The following is a 17754-nucleotide window of genomic DNA, read 5'->3' as shown; positions in this document are numbered from 1 at the left end:
TCAGTAACAGCTCAGCTCCAGTGTCCTGATTTAGGGCACTCTGGAGCTCAATTTGAATTCAGAGAAGTGCAGGTTAAGCAGTGAAAGATTACATTTAACTGACATACTGTAGTCGGTCCGTGGTGGATCTTGGAAAGTAACCAAAGGAGCCACAGTTTGGAAAGTTAACTGCATAGGGACCCAGCTAGAAAAATATGTGAGTGTCAAGTCAAAGAGACACAAATTCATTTCCTAAATCTGCTAAGGAAGTTTGGGGTCTGCTGAACCATTCACCACCCACCAATTTTCTTCCTCCATTCAAGGAAATTTAAAAATGAAAGAAAAATTTCAATTAACAATATAAAAGATGAGACGGGGACAAGATCTGAAAGAAGAGTTTCAACTTCCTAGTCTGACATTTACTTTTCAGACTGGAGTGCAATCGATACCCGTGACGGAGAAGAAAACCCCCAGCCAGTGGTTCATTTTCTTTGAGGAGAACCTTTTTTTTTATTAAGGTGATTTCTCTGCTTTTCATGAATTTAAGAACTCTAGCTAAACAAGACAGGATCTTGAAGATGGGAAAACACCCTTTTTCAAAGCTGCAAGAGTTGGATTCTCACCAACATTTGTGCAATTAAAAGAAAAATCTTTTTAAAAAGTTTACTAATTTCCATGGGATGATCATATATCAGCTGTAAGCAACTCCTCATGAAAGAGTTTTTAACACAGCAATGTTTACCAGCAAATTGGCTGAAATGATTTTGTGCTAGAAAACTAAATGTACAACAAATTACCTTTCCATCTGTAATGCAATCAATATTCTAAGGAAACAAAAGATTAACAAGTTATTCATAAAACAGAATCATTTTTCCGTGAGCATTGCTACTTCTGGCCAACTGGTGCTCCGGAACAACCCATATTTACCGATTTTATAACTTAAAGCATCCTTCATTCTGTCTAGGGTGTCATTTGGATGTGAAAAATAGAAGTAGGAAATGTGATCATCTTAAATGTGAGCAATCTTCGGGTCAGACAAATGAAAATTACAATCCAAAAACAATCTATCTGTAAACTACTGAAACCTTAGAGTGAGTCAAAAATACAAATTGTAATCTGATGACCGAAAGCAGCACTTTAACTATTAAGAAAAAAGAGAGAGTAGTCCAAGTGGGGAGGCCTGCACGGGCTGTGCTTTGATCCTGTCTGGATGTAGGCAATGAAACCTGCATTTACATTGTCAGTGTTCTGTTTGCTCTCCTTTAATTTCTCAAATGACCCAATTATACATGTTCTTAATATATCTCAGGAAAAAACAGAATTGCTGAGACTGTCAAAAAGCAAAACGCTGACGCTGTTTTGGTTCTTTTCATATCCCATGGCCTCATTACAGGCGTCGTTAAAATTACACCTTGACGTTCTTCTGGATTGTGGCATTAAACACTTCCTCATGTTTCCCAGTGAGGAGCAAAGCATTTCCTGGTATGTAAAAAGAAAACTATCTGACTTCTACCATGCTTGACGTTCGTGTTTACCATTTTGCCATCTATAAGGTCTTAATTTATGTACGTCCTTATTAACAAGTATATACAACTCATTGGCTACGTAATGGTTTTTTTTTTCTACTGGGTCTTACTACTTACGGGTGCTGTAGTAGTTTCCTGAGGCTACTGTCACCAATTACCACAAACTTGGTGACTGAAAACAACAGAAATTTATTCTCTCACAGTTCTGGAGGCCAGAAGTTCAAATCCAGGAGAGCCATGCTCCTAACGGCAGCTCTGGGAGAGAATACATTCCTTGACTCTTCCAGGTTCTGGGGGTCACCCCTGCTTTCCTGGGCTTGTGGCCACGTCACTCCAACCTCTGTCTCTGTGGTCACATTGCCTTCTCCTCTTCTGTGCGTCTCTCCTGTGTGTGTCTCTTATAAGGATATATGTTATTGGAATTAGGGCCACCTAAACAATCCAGGATGATCTCCTCTTTGCATGATCCTTATGTTAATTATGTCTGCAAAGACCACTTTTCCACATAAGGTCAGATTCACAGGGTCTGGGAATGACGATGTGGACACCTTATTGGAGACCACCATTCAACCCACTATAGATGCCAATTTTCGAATGGTGATGGTCTGTAGCCTCTAGGCAGATTTCCTAAATGTGTGATTTAAATAGAAGTTACACAGCTGAGTTTTTTTGTGTGTGTGTGTGTTTTTTAAATCTCAAATAAACACTGAACCTCTTTTGATAGGACACCTTGCATCAGTAAGTTCCCTGGTTAAATGCATTCATTCACTCCAATGCAACTGATTGTCTCACTGGTAAATCTAATAGAGAAGATACTGATTCCCTTTTGGTATTCAGATGCCATTGAAAGGGCAGAAAAGCCCCTAAATCTCCTCTTTTCCCCTTTCTTCTGAGAAGGCCCTCCAAATCCTCATGGGTAATCCATGGTGCTGGCAGATAGAAAAGAGAAAGAACTTGTAACCATGAATTTATTGACTATATCCTCAAATATCTACTGAGCCCTGTTTTGTCCCCTGCCTTATTCTAGGTGCCAGAGACAGAGGCAGAGTTGGCTTCATGGGCCTATGATCTTTGCAGATGCATAGGGTCCCATGATTAGAAGGGCCTTGCCCTTGGTTTCATGCTCTGCTGTTGCTGCGTTGAAATTATGGACAGATTTTTTTGAGTGGTCCCTGTGTTATTTAAGAAACAAAACATATCAACATAGGGGAAGGGAAGGAAAAATAAAATAAGATAAAAACAGAGAGGGAGGCAAACCATAAGAGACTCTTAACTATAGGGAACAAACGAAGGGTTGCTGAAGGGGAGAGGGGCAGGGGGATGGGCTAGATGGGGGATGGGCATTAAGGAGGGCACTTATGCCGAGCACTGGGTGTTACATGTAATGACGAACCACTGCATTCTACTCCTGAAACCAAAACTACACCATATGTTAACTAACTTGAATTTATTTATTTTTTAATTTAAATTCAATTAGCCAACATATAATAAACGATTAGTGTCTGACTAACTTGAATTTAGATAAAAACTTGGGGGGAAAAATAAAGCTGCTTTAAAAATTAAAAAAAAAGGAGTGGTACCTGTGTTTTCATTTTGCACTGGGCCCCACAGATTATGTAGCTAATCCTGAATGGAGCAGTGAGCAATATAGGGAGGGTCCCTGCTCTCAAGGATTTGTCAGGGTACTTGAGGGTAAACATCTAGCACCAGTGTTTCACATATAAAAACATAATGGAAAGTCCTTTGGATGGCAAATCTAAGTTAGCTGGTGGAGAGTGTGGTACACATCTGGGTATATTCTAATGTATCATGGACTGGTTCAGAGTTTCTCAACTTGTCTGCTATCATAGCTTTCTACTTCTTGTTCATGTCAAGCTTCAGTTCTGAATTTTTGAGCAGCATCTCCCAAGATACAATTGGAATTTGCTATTAAAAAAGTTTTAAGGGTTGGGTGCCTGGGTGGCTCAGTCGTTGAGCGTCTGCCTTCGGCTCAGGTCATGATCCCAGGGTCCTGGGATCGAGTCCCACATCGGGCTCCCTGCTCGGCGGGAAGCCTGCTTCTCCCTCTCTCACTCCCCCTGCCTGTGTTCCTGCTCTCGCTATGTCTCTCTCTGTCAAATAAATAAATAAAATCTTTAAAAAAAATAATAAAAAAATAAAAAATAAAAGTTTTAAGGGTTAATGGCCATCATCAACTCTCTCTCTAGTATTAATTTCAGCATTTAGGGGGCCAGGGACCCTGAAGTCATTGCAACAAGAACAATATTTGGACAGAAAAATATGCTTAAAATCCAGTCTTGGACATCTCTTTCAGAGAACAATAAGTATGTGATGTTTATCTTCTGGGAAAAGGCTTTTCATTTGTACCTCTTTCTAAAGAATTACGTTCTCAATATTTTCATCATGGTGGCATGCCAGATGACATGAATGAGATCTGGCTCCTTAAATCTGCATGGCTTTCAATCAACCTAACCTAGAGCAAGCATACAAAAGAATTTTTTTTCAAAACCATATTACTTCTGAAAGGAATAAACTCAGAACTGAAGTGGCTGGTGGGAGTTTAATACAGTTCAATGAAGGATTTGTACCCGAAAGTACAAATTGCTGCTTTTCGTTCCATTTCTAGATTAGTCACACTAGATATATAGCCACTTTTAACAGCATTGTGCCATTACCAGTGACTTTAATTACTCTTTGGTAACCTTATCTACTTACACCAACGTTAATTAAATCCATCTCGGGGCCGGGGGGGAGGGAAAGCATGAGGGAGTCGTCCCAACATATGTTGATTGAAAAAAAAATCATAATCTTTACTGTGGCTAATTTTCTCAGACCCTTCTTTCCTGAGGACAGAAGGAGTTGATCACACCACTAATTCTTAAAAAAGAACTTATTTTTCCCTGTCTGTTTTCGGGCCTCCTGTTGAAATCAGCTGACTGCCCAAGGGAGTCTCTTTATCCTTTCATGATATGGTAATTGCCTGGGTGTCCTAATGCATCTTCAAATTCCAATTTGTACTCAGAACCAATGGGGAAAGTTTGACAGAAATTCCATGAAACAGAGGAGCTCTCCCGATGCCAAGGATTTACGATTACGGGTGTCCTCACACATTGAATCAAGTGTGCCATTACCCTCACTCCCATGAACCTGTCTTTCAGCACGATCCACGACAGCAAGAAGACAAAGGCTTTGTTACAACAGAACAGAGCAGAGACATCCGTGGCTGTCAGCTTCTTTAAAGCCAGTAAATACAGGTAATTAGTCAAAGTCCATAGAATAGAAAAGGGAGCAGTTCTTTTAAGAAAGAGCTTCAATGTCAGACCATCTTCACCAAAAATCCGACTGCATTCCCTAGGAAAGAAAAAGAGATTAATTGTCAGGTACTAACTGTGACACATTTTGGGTTGTCTAACTCTTGACAGCCATTTTCTGGCAAGAACACAAACACTCAACACCCATTGTTCATCTGTGGAACTTACTGAACCCAGGGCTCCCACCTACGGGCCACAATGGGGGCAAAGGGTTCCATGGACAAGAGCCCACGTCTCCCCAGGCGCAGAGCTAGGCCCTTTCCTACCTAGATATTCTCTCGAGATGGCTGGGGCAGCCAGTCTGCTGCTGCTGAACATTCTCAGAGAAGCCTGGAGAAATACAGAAATGAGTATTTTCTAGGATTACCAGCTATTAGATGAGAGAGAAGATTCTTTCCCAAGGGGCGAATACAACAGGACCAAGAGGGCTGCGACTGTGTGAACAGGTAGAGATGACTTGCAGCCATGGAAAGCCACATGAGGTGGGATGTTATTTTTCCTAAGGGTCAAGGCCTCTTTCTAATGTATCCGCCCAGTTGACTAATTTGTTTTTCCTCTAGCATTTTTAAGACAGAAAAAAATGATGAAAGCTTCTGTGATGACCCCAAACTGGTAAACTAACTAAATAAAAAATCAAACTCAGGTTGTATTTATATACACATATTTGGCTGTTTTGGATGAATTATCTGCATTTATTGTGTAAAAATAATCACTTCAGTTAAATGTTTGCTTTGTTTGATTTCTGACTAAATTGATTATTTAACCCAAGTGGCCATTTTAATCAAAATGTTCAAACTAGCGATACAGACAGGCAGTAATGACGTGACAGAGTAACAGTGTTTGTCTGACTACGGATTGAAAAGAGGCTCGCCATTGGGATAACTCAGCTTTATTTTTTCCATTCAGTTGTTCATGAACATCCAAGCATTTACTGGGCAACTATCATGTGCCAGGCAGTGTGTTCTCAAGAGTCGTATAAATATCTTGTTCAAAGCAACAAGTTACTGATGTTTGCATGGTTATAATGAAATCTACATGGTTTCTCCGGCACTGATTTCTCTTCTAGCTTTTCCTGAAAAGAAACAATTGTGCCTCAAAGTATTTTGCAAACCAAAGTCATCTCGAACCAGTGTTTGCTCCACACGTATGAAGCAACTTACCCCATGGGAGGGCCACATGGAGGGAGGGAGTGACAAAGTGGTGAGGCTCTAAGCACAGGAGTATGGCCTTCAATGTCAAGTCTCACGGTAAACACTGCTTCCAGGCAGCTGAGAATGCTGGGAATTGTAGGCCAGCAAATCCCAGGAGGTTAAAAATGCGTATTGCACACACAGAAACCAGTGTAATAGTTTTAGTTTTTATGTGGGGGACAACTAAAACGGAAGGATTTTTGTAAAATAAAAATGCGATCTCCCAAAGGGAAATTCTAACTTGAGAGAGACAAAGCTTCAAGAAAGGGGCGAAATAACCTAAAAACAAAGTCTTTTGTAAACAGAAATCGCACCTACTCACACACCCAGGGAAATGGAGGGCATCTCTCGAGCCCCGCGGCCAGGGAGATACATGGAATCAGAGCCACAGTTGGCTCAGGACATCCTACCTGTCTGTCCTCACAAAGGGATCTGCTCTGTGAGAAAGTCTCCAGGGAGAGCTGGAGCTGAGAGCTGTGGGCTCATCCTGACATCCACAAGTACTAAATGACTTTGAAATACACATTGATGAAGAACCACAACAAATGCATTTCTGAGGAAAGGATTTCTTTTCAAATCGCTGGCCCTGGCCGCTGATGGTTCTTCCTTCCCAGAGCCCACCATCATGCTGGGTTGAGAGCTCTCAAGCAAAGACTTTGAATGCAGGAGAGCACACATTCTGACCCTGCAGGCAGGCACAGTGACAGGGAGAGCCCCCTCCCCCAGGGGGGCAGAGACTGTTCTTTTCACCTGGCCCCGCCTGGCCCCCTGGTGTTGGCTTCCTTATCAGTCCCCTCTTCTTCCCTTCTCTTCCTGCCAACCTTCTCCCGGTTTGTCACTGCTATAGCAGGACTTAAAAATGGTCTCCATTGAAACGCCAGGTCACCGGTGTAGCACCTTATGCTGTTTAAACATTAAGCGCTCAGGAATGTGACAGTTCAGAAAAAGAAAGGATTACTTTAGATAAGCAAGTAACAGTGGGGCTCTCCTTGGGATGATGAGATCAGAATTTCTAGGCAAGAGGCACTGACAGGTGGCAAAGCTTGCACTGAAGCTTAGAAGCTGGGGGACACTAATAAATTAATTATGCTCAACATTGGGGTGCCTGGGTGGCTCCGTCATTTAAGCATTTGATTCTTGATTTCAGCTCAGGTCATGATCTCAGGGTTGTGGGACTGAGCCCCATATCAGGCTCCACACTCAGCTGGGAGTCTGCTTGAGATTCTCTCCCTCTCCCCATCTCTCCCTCTGTCCCTCCCCCCCTCACAGGCTCTCTCTAAAATAAATACATAAATCTTTAATTATGCTCAACACTGTTACAGCACCTACTAGTTATTGAACCCCTTCTATATGTCAGATGACATCTTAAGCACATTTCATAGGTGCTGACGGAGATGAGTATATCTTTGGCTCTAGTTTCATGCTTTCTAGAGATTTTTTTCCTTAAGAAAACACCCTTGTCAAAACTATGGTTTATAAATATTTTCTTATTAAATTTCAAATTCATATGATGCAATTAAATGCTCTTGATTGTAATATCAGAAACGATTTCCAAATGAATAACCCCTACGATCTAAATTTGATACATTATTGAAAATTCTTTTGATGTTAGTGATAAGAAAAAAACTGAAAATGGTGATTCAAGGGAAAAGAAGAAACTAGTCAGAGGGTCTGAAGCTGTGGGACACATTCTGTTTCCAGTCTTCTACCCTAACTCTATTTTCCCCTCGTTCTGCCATGAGAGTTGCAGGAAGTGCCTTCTTGGCAGATGGTGTTATGAGTCTACAAGGAAAACAAGATCAAGGATCTCAGAATTTTCTGGCAATGTTTACCTCTCCTATGGGGGGGGGGGGGCGCTCTGGAGAATAGTCCTGTCAAAGACAATGTTTTCTCCTTGACAATAATAGCCCTTTGATTCAGTTTCAGAAATCGTCAACTTCACCATACTTGCACTAACAGGTGGAGGTGTCTTGTCAAATCACAGGTTTTGCTAAATTCGGCATTAGTCAGACATGAGAGAGGTGGTGGAGATGAAGTTGATTCCCAAAACAACATTTCTGTCAGAAGCAGCCTCTTGTAAATGTGTTATCTCACATAAAACCAAGTCGGCTTGCTTTGAGGTGTTCTGAGGTGCTACATCCCATACTAAACTCTTGTTTTTGTCAGCATGTGTGTCTAAACCATAGGTGCATTGGAGTAGAACATACATGCTATGGATAAACTATTTTCAAACAGGGAGAATTTTAGTCTGATAATCATGTCCCCTGCAATCGCTTATGAAATATTGTTATTAAAAAAGACCTTATGCCCCAACATCACACCTATTTTGATGGGAATCAAATACAAAGTATCCTTAGCAATCACAAATAGGTGTCAGTCTTATTTCTTTCCTCCAAACCAGAAGATATTTATTATTTTTATAGGTTTTGTTTAATTTTAATTAAATAATCATGGATACCATGGAAAATCAGCTCACAGTGTGACTTTAATATTCTTGGGCACTTCCAAGCTGGTGATAGAAAAGGGAAGTTGAAGATACACACTTTGCAGTTTAAGTTTTTAAGAATAGTCTGATAATGCACTTCTTCTCGTGAAGGACAGGGGCAAGAAAGAAAGGTGATTTTGGCTTCTGAAAGATGAGTTTGTTGTCATTCTGCCCAGGAACAATAAACTGGTGTAGAGAACTGTCCCTCTCCCACTGCCATCCACTGAGGTCTTGACTACTGTTTTGTCTCCATGATTAGAGTGGCTGTCCTGGAAGTTATTTCTTCCCTCTGGGCCTTTCCTCTTCAAGAACCTGTCTGTTAGCAAAGATACTTTGACCCAAATGCTGCTTTTTGCCTTCATTGAATGCTATGCAGGACTGGTCCTGCCAGCTTCCTGAATGCTCCAAGATGGGGCTGCAGAGGCCAAGTTTAGCACAGAGCAATTACTAGAACCATGGCACTACCAAGTTCATAGCTGGCGACCAACAGTGAAGGCCCCATGTGCTCCCAGCCAGCAAAGAATGGCATCTTCTAAACCTCAGGGCTGGGCTGCCTGGGTGGCTCATTCCGTGGAGCATCGACTCTTGGTTTTGGCTCAGGTCATGGTCTCGGGTCATAGATTGAGCCCTGCGTCAGCTTCCCACTCAGAGTGGAGTCTGCTTGGAATTCTCTCTCCCTCTGTCCCTGCCCCCCGCCATCAAATAAATAAATAATCTTTAAACCATCAGGGCCAAACTTCCTTTTTTATGAAACCAGATCATTTTATCTGCTTAGGCACCACAGTGTCCAGAATATTAAGCAAATGTTTTTGTAACAATTAATCTAATTAATACACATTTTGTTTTTTTTGTTTTTTTTCCTGGGCTTGAGACATTGCGGTGTTCTTTTAAAACATGACTTTCTGAGATAATTCTGGATTTAAATCTGGATCCTGTTATTTAGACCTGTGTGACCTTGGACAAGTTATTCAACCTTTCTAAATTTGTTTCCGCTTGTGTTAAAATGGGAATAACACCACCTTAAAAGGTACATGTTACCACCAATGATGATTAATTAAGATAAGATCTACAAAAGCACCAACACAGTGCCTGGCATGTGGCAGACATTCAGTAATTTTTTGCTGTGTGTGTGGGGGGGTGCTGATTCTGTTTCCTAGTTCTCATGTATTCATTACCAACCTTAGATCTTGGCTCTCCACACTCCCCAAGTCAGCTCAGTTCATATACCATAGAGATGAAATTATGCAGATTTTCATGAAATTATTTTAAAACATCGTGTATTGGCCATTTAACATGAAACCTACCTGAATTTTTTCATCGGAGATTGTTTTTCTTGAGCAGTGGCCAGATGACCGGAATAATAGACTGGGAAAAACATAATGTTCCAATTTGTTGAAAACCAAGTCATGAAAAATGGACAGTAGAAGTTCTTGTAAGTAATTTTTACAATCTGTGTGGTTCCAACCCAAGATGATGACACTGACAAGATGATTAAGAGTCCCCAGACGGCCTTCAGGACCATGGACGTGCAGGACCGGCAGCGAGCCTTGCTTCTGTTTTCTTGACTGCTGTTCTCAGGAAGAGTCTGTGTTCCATCCTCCCCTGAAAACAGGAAAGAAACACAAATGTGTGGAATTCAGGTTATAGGACAGCAACCAAAGAGGCAGACAGTAGAATCACCAGTGTTTTGCTTTTTTACCCTCATTTAAAGAGATTCATAACTCTGGCTCACTTTCTCTCCTGAATCTTTGCTCTGTAAGGTACAGTATGGATCTTGACCCCCATCCATTGTCAAGGCCATGACAATGCTCATGAACTTGGTGGATGCTATGCTGTCTTTTCATGTACCCTAATCATTTCCTCGTAAAAGCATTACATATTTCAGCCCCAAAGACTTTGGCCTTGGCCCCATGACCTGTTTGGTCTAATCAAACATGAACAGAGAGATGTGAGGTAGGTCGCCTCCCAGAAGAAGCTTAAAGAGGCATCACAAGGTCCCACTAAGCTCTCCTGCTCTTCTTTTCTGTCACTAGAATGGAATATGCCAAATAGGAGCTGCCCTTTCCGTCTCTGTGGGAGAATGAGCAGAGCCCAGCCAAAGCGGCCCTGTATCTGCTGACATGAAAAGTAAGTGAGAAATAAGTATTTGTTGTTCTACTCCACTAAGGTGTTTGGTTTTTTTCCCCCTGAAACTGCAGCAAAGCTGACTATTAAATTGGAAAGCAATGTGTCCCAAGAACAGAGCAAATCCAGACTACACAAAGTCATTTCCCACATCGGAACAAATTGCAATTTAATGTATTTCTGGGAGCACAATGAGTTCTGCTTTGTGTTTTTACATTTACTAAGAAAATTTAGTAGCATTTTTTTAGATTAAAATAATCAAAACTCTCTGAAAGTGACAATCATAAAGATCTTCTCTCTTGATAGAGAAAACAAGTTCAACACAATAAATTTATGCACCTGTCAGGAGGTTAAAAGAAAGCTGGGGTCACCCTGAGTCCCCAAGCTGAGATCCCAGGTGTTAGAATCCTGAGGGAAGGGAGGCAGAGTTGTCTGCAAGTTCTCTCCTGCCTCCAGGCACCTCCTTTGAGCACAGGGTTTATCCTAGGTGTTAAGAGAGTGGTGTAGTCTGCAGATTGTAAGTGGTAGTGGATGGGTTTCTCACTTTATCTCCCCAGAACCTGCTGTCTTTCTCTCGCTGAATGTTGGTCCTATTGCTTAATGAGCCAGGCATGACTGCCCCCCTGGGGTAAAAACTTTCACCCAGCCAAGGCTTTCTGATATAATTATTTGGGGAGGGGGGTAGCAAGACTTGAAGATGAATTCTGAATTGGGGACTATAAACCAAGTAATGACAAACACAGTAATTACTGTATGACTTCCAAGTCTTCTAAACAGTACTGGATTCTTAGGACCCAGGCCTCTAGAAGATGAAAACTGGTCTTCTTTTTTTCCTGTATTCAACAAAATCTTAGAGAGATCACCAGGAGCTAGTTAGCTCTTTGGGTCCTAAGGGTTCTAAGATGAAAGACGTGAGCTCATGGCCCAGTGTTAAGCCAGAAAACATCCAAAATAGTGTGATAGGGCCAACTATGGCAGATACAAGGCCATGTGGAGGCAGAAGAGAAGCACTGGTTAAGGGACAGGCTGGGAATGATCAGGAGAAACGTCCATGATGCAGTAACATTGACACGAGTCTGGAAGTGTGAGCCAGCTACCTCCCTTTATTGTGTATAGACATTTCCTGCTCTTGATAACAGTTCTGCAAATCCTCTCTGTAGCCACATGGCTTATGCAGAGAGTAGAGGGGAAAAATATAAAATGAGTGAGAGGGTAGATTAAGAGACTCTTGTCTTGGGAGGCTGGGAAGGAAACGGTAACCTACCGGGTGAAGTAGGTATTATCACTCCCATTTTACCGATGAAAAAACTGAGATTTGTGTTAAAAGTTGTCCCAGGTTGAACCCAAGTTGGTATGACTCTAGCGTCCAAATCTTTTATTCTGGATATTCGTTCTATCTAGGTTTCAGGCTTGAGCTCTTCATTTAAGCACTGGAAGTTTCAGAAACGGTCTGGAGAAAAATTTCTGCTTCCTGACAGGAATGGTAGTCTGGCATGAGGCTTAAGAGGAGTGATGCCTAAGAGAAAGGTGTACTCTTCAGATTACATTATTCTCAGGGACCATCTCATAAAGGAGGAATGATTCTATAAAGGTTCTCAGTATCCCGTTAAGGTGGTATCTGCCTTCACTGTCGCCTTCTTTGAAGACTGCTCGGTGCCACCCTCATTCCATGGACAGTACTCTTGACGACACCACTAGTCACCTAGATCCCTCCAGAGCATCGACCCATTCTTCTTCTGCTAGCTAGATTTAATTGCTGCCAATTCTTGACTTTTACCATCTGTCGATACCATAGAAAGACTGGGTCTCCAGAGCTCTTTTATTTTTCTGGTCATTTTAAATTCTCTATAGTCCTGCTTAGATGTATAGTTTTGTATATATCATTACAACTGATATACTAGGAATTCCATCCATTACCATGAAACTTGATTAGATTTATTAATGAGGCCACTGGAATTTGGAAACATGAGTGCAACCATTGTATGGCCCTGAGCTCATGTTTGATTCCAGTCTTAGCTTTTTTATCTGTCAAACAGTGATAACAGTTGTCTCATGGGATTCGTTTTGAAGTTAAGTATAGAACATTCATGAAAGCATGGTGAGCTGCTCTTCAGATTATTCCCCTTTTCTCTTTTTTCTTTGGTGCCCTGGAATATCCCCCAAGTGCCTTCTGAATCATCACAGAAAGTAAATTATGTCCCATGTGATCTTTAATGGTATAGCCTTTAAAATTTGTAGTCTGCATATGATAGATAGGGCAAGTCTTTATTAATCAGTATATTTAATTAACTGAACATTCTATTCTGCAGATAACTGGGATAATAGGAATATTACTGCAACTTATTAAAGCCAATTAAAACTTTCTGATGATTTAAGATGTCATTTTCTTCATTTTTAAAAAAGAACCTCAGCCTTGGGGTCAATAGTTGCTGAGATACTATTTTAAAATATTGTCACTTTTTGAAAAATATCTTTTCTTATATTAAAAAAAAAAACCCTCTTCTCAAATTAGGAGAGCCCTAGAAGAGGCTTTTCTATTTCCTGTATACTTTTGTTACCACCCCCATCCATACTAAGTGCCCTGAATTCCATTTTCTTCTGTTTATTTTTTTAAGCCAGTTTTCTCAAAGTTCTGTTTTATTTTCAACTAACCATTTATTTTGGATGGAGTCTTTTGTTGGTTTTGCTGTTTTATTATTGTTTTTAAGGATGCAAGAGATTTAGTATGTTACTGACCAAGCTGAAGGAATGAGTGGAAGGAGAGACTGAAAATGCAGGTGGCAGAAATGGAGAGGAGGTGGTCATGGACATAGCAAAAGGAGTTGACAATGGAAAGGTAGAAACACACACGTTAAAGGCGGCCCCAAAATATGGTAATTGGCAAACAAAAGAACAGAGACATCGCAGCACAGAGGAAAGCGTCTGTTAGCATACGATCGTTGATTGTTTCGCTCTTTTCAGAAATGGAAGTGCAGTCATGTGACAAGAGGAAGTGAGTATGAACTGGGAATTTGAGCACATTCTCTAGGGAAGGCAGTAAGATGTCCACTGCCAAGAAGGCCGGTATGGCCAGCAGCCTAGTGGACTCAGCTGCATCGGAAAATGATTAACTTTGCTGGGAAATCCCTGGATCTAGTTATGAGATTCATCTAGCAATTCCAGTAACCTGAGTAACCCGGCAGTTGGTGAGTGTGGTCAAGCGGATGTGAGGAAAGTCTAGAGGTCTTGACTGACCAGTAAATGCTGATCAGGGAGGCAGTGCAGTGTCCTGAAGAAGGTGTAAATCTAGGAAAACTAAGAGGGTTCCAAGGACCGCCAGTCCCGATGGGCACAAAAGCAGAGTCTGTGATTTTACTGCTGTTTTTATTCTCAGAGAGGGAGTGGGCTATTACTATCCCAGGGTTGAGATCAAAGATGCTGGCATTTGACATCTTCAAGATGAGAGAACTAGTTACCTTATAAACTTAATTGGGTGTCACTGTTTAATCCTGTGTTAAGCCCTTCAAGGACCGTCTTTGGTATTTGCTTTCTCTGCTATACTGCACACCACTAACAGATCCTACTACACATTTCCCTTCTTCCTTCTTCCACTTGACAAACCTTCCCCACTCCCACCCCTGAGAGTCCATGGAACGTCTCTGCATTCTGGGCCAATGGTACCATCTTTCGTGGCTGGTTAGAAGGTTACCTAGATGTACTATTATTTAAGAGGAGGTCACCAGCGTACCTGATCTGTTCTGCCTTTCGACTCTGTGTCCGCAAACTCCAGAGGATCCTCGGCTCTGAAGTTCAAAAATAGGAGCAGAAGAATCTTCAGTGACAGAAAGAGGGGAGAGTTGTCTACTGATACCACTGTGGGAACTGGGGTAGTTGGCCCCTGGTTTACATCGAGTAACTGATGATCTGGAGGTACCTGGGAAAAAAGAGTTCAAAGCAGTTTGAGAACTTCCCAGAGGAAAAACTGGAAACAGATTAAAAAAAAAAGATTTTTTAAAATTTATTTATTTAAGCGAGAGACAGAGAGAGAACGAGCAGGGGCGAGGGGTGGGGAGAGGGATAAGCAGACTTCCCGCTGAGCAGGGAGCCCAACCTCAGGACCCCGGGGTCATGACCCAAGCTAAAGGCAGATGCTTAACAGACTGAGCCACCCAGGCGCCCCCAAACTGGAAACAGATTTTAAATGCCTTGGCAGTAAAATACATGGTGGCAGCAATCACAGTCCTGATATCAGGGACATTCATTGAGCTCAATTCGGATTTTATAAGAGAGGCTCCTAAAAAGAAAATTCTAAATTGGCAAGGTCTGTGTCCCTAAGATAAAGGGTCTTTTTAGATAAATCTGTCAACCAAAAATGAACTTCAGAAAATGGTGTTTGGGTTGATATATCTGTTCTGAATTAGAACTGTTAACGCAGTCAAATAGTTTACCTCAAGGGAAGGAAACGCTTGCTTCTTCCCTTTTCCTCCTAAGATTGACTGTTGAATTCTTGACTGGTGAAAACTGCCAGAGGTGTCTCCTATGAAGCCCACTCTCCACTTTTCCACTGGATTGGTCACAAAAATCCGATTTGGTTGTGTCTCCTCAGTCATGTCTGGCCTCTCTCCACTCTTACAGAGGAAAACCCAGCCTTCAGAATCCTCCGCAGCCTAAGCCCCTCCTGATCCTGATTAATCTTCTAAGCACCCCTGCCCAGGGTGGGCCGGCTTTACGGGCCTGCAAGCAGTGCAGCCGCATGGGGCTCAGAAGGACCTCACACGCCTCCCCCACAACAGTGCATAGTTGCCATGTGGAAGTGCTTTTATCTTTCTTTTTTTAATTTAAATTCAATTAGCCAACCTATATATAGTACATCCATCAGTTTTTGATGTAGTGTTCAATGATTCATTAGTTGCGTGTAACACCCAGTGCTCATCACATCCCGTGCCCTCCTTAATGTCCATCACCCAGTTACCCCCTCCCCCCAGCCCCCTCCCTTCTGTAACCCTCAGTTTGTTTCCCAGAGTCCAGAGTCTCTCATGGTTTGTCTCCCTCTCTGATTTCTTCCCATTCAGTTTTCTCTCCTTTCCCCTATGATCATCTGTGCTATTTCTTATATTCCACATATGAGTGAAACCATATGATAATTGTCTTTCTCTGCTTGACTTATTTCACTTAGCATAATACCCTCCAATTCCATCCACATAAATGGTAGGTATTCATCCTTTCTGATGGCTGAGTAAAATTCCATTGTATATATGAACCACATCTTTCTTTATCCATTCATCTGTTGAAGGGCATCTCGGCTCCTTCCACAGTTTGGCTATTGTGGACATTGCTGCTATGAACATTGGGGTGCAAGTGCCCCTTCTTTTCACTACGTCTGTATCTTTGGGGTAAATACTCCGTAGTGCAATTGCTGGGTTGTAGGGTAGCTCTATTTTTAACTTCTTGAGGAACCTCCATACTGTTTTCCAGAGTGGCTGCACCAGCTTGCATTCCCACCAACAGTGTAAGAGGGTTCCCCTTTTTCCACAGCTTCGCCAACATTTGTTGTTTCCTGTCGTATTAACTTTAGCCATTCTAACTGGTGGTATCTCATTGTGGTTTTGATTTGGATTTCCCTGATGACAAGTGATGTAGAGCATTTTTTCATGTGTCTGTTGGCCATTTGTATGTCTTCTTTGGAGAAGTGTCTGTTCATGTCTTCTGCCCATTTCTTGACCAGATTATTTGCTTTTGGGTGTTGAGTTTGATAAGTTATTTATAGATCTTGGATACCAGCCCTTTATCTGATATGTCATTTGCAAATATCTTCTCCCATTTCATAGGTTGCCTTTTAGTTTTGTTGACTGTTTCCTTTGCCATGCAGAAGCTTTTTATCTTGATGAAGTCCTAATAGTTCACTTTTGCTTTTGTTTCCCTTGCCTTTAGAGACGTGTCTTGCAAGACGTTGCTGCGGTCGAAGAGGTTGCTGCCTGTGTTCTCCTTTAGGATTTTGATGGATTCCCGTCTCACATTGAGGTCTTTCATCCATTTTGAGTTTATCTTTGTGTATGGTGTAAGTTTGGTCCAGTTTCATTCTTCTGCATGTGGCTGTCCAATTTTCCTAGCACCATTTATTGAAGAGACTGTCTTTTTTCCACTGGATATTCTTTCCTGCTTTGTCGAAAATTAGTTGACCATAATGTTGAAGGTCCATTTCTGGGGTCTCTATTCTGTTCCATTGATCTATGTATCTGTTTTTGTGCCAATACCATGCTGTCTTGATGATTATAGCTTTGTAATACAGCTTGAAGTGAGGCACTGTGATGCCCCCAGCTTTGGTTTTCTTTTTCAACATTCCCCTGGCTATTTGGGGTCTTTTCTGGCTCCATACAAATTTTAGGATTGCTTGTTCCAGCTCTGTGAAAAATGTTGATGGTATTTTGATAGGGATTCCTTTGAATGTGTAGATTTCTTTTATCTTTCAACTTATTTTCTGTAAGTGATTTCCAGTGGGATAATGGAGCACACACAGGGGGCTTGGGCTCAGAGCCTCAGCTCAGGCATGGTCTTGCCTCCTGTTGCCTCCCCACCTCTTGGGGTGGGTTTTCAGCCACCACTCCCATGTCTTTGCTTAGCAATCCTACAGGGACCTGAGTACTGGTGTGGGGAGTGTTGGGATCTCAGGATGAGACCACCAGTGTGTGTGGGGGCCTGCACTCACCCAACAAGTATCCCTGTGTCCAAGGGAACAGATGTTAAGTAGGAAATAAAAAATGGAGAAGGAGAAAGAGAGAGAACATAAGAAAGGAAAAAGCCATTTTCAGCTTTTTGGAAAAGGGGCTCTACATTTTCACTTTGCCCTGGGACCTCTAATTAAACAGCTAGCCTTGCTCCAAGCTGAACAGTCCATTCCAACTAGGCTGGTTCTGGCTGTGTTCTGACACCTTCCTCTCACTACTGACAAGCTTTAAGCCTTTAACTGGGTTGTTCCTCTACCTGGAACACTCTGAATCTACCCAAATCTTTACATACTACGATCAAATCCTCATTGGTTCATGCAGTCTTTGCTGTTAAATCACATGCATCTATACTTTCTTTGAACTTTTACTGTCTGAGCTCATTTGACAGTAGTCTTTTTTTTTTTTAAGATTTTATTTATTTATTTGAGAGAGAGA

General features: G+C 41.7%; 1 protein-coding gene across 1 annotated transcript in view; it reads right to left on the bottom strand.

Moving 5' to 3' along the window:
- Positions 1-17754, bottom strand: part of SLC35F4 (solute carrier family 35 member F4) — a 229448-nt gene that overhangs the window by 13194 nt on the left and 198500 nt on the right. The window contains exons 2-4 of the mRNA XM_034992331.1: positions 14343-14528; positions 9796-10093; positions 4637-4856 (exon numbers count right to left, since the gene is read on the bottom strand). Of these exons, the coding sequence (XP_034848222.1) occupies positions 4637-4856; positions 9796-10093; positions 14343-14528 (704 nt within the window). The remainder of the gene's footprint in view (positions 1-4636; positions 4857-9795; positions 10094-14342; positions 14529-17754) is intronic.

The sequence above is a fragment of the Mirounga leonina genome, unplaced genomic scaffold, assembly GCF_011800145.1.
Source record: "Mirounga leonina isolate KUSES-001 unplaced genomic scaffold, KU_Mleo_1.0 Mir_82, whole genome shotgun sequence".
NCBI classification, from domain to species: domain Eukaryota; kingdom Metazoa; phylum Chordata; class Mammalia; order Carnivora; family Phocidae; genus Mirounga; species Mirounga leonina.
Note: the sequence above shows the minus strand (reverse complement) of the source record. Positions and strands in the feature narration are given on the sequence as shown.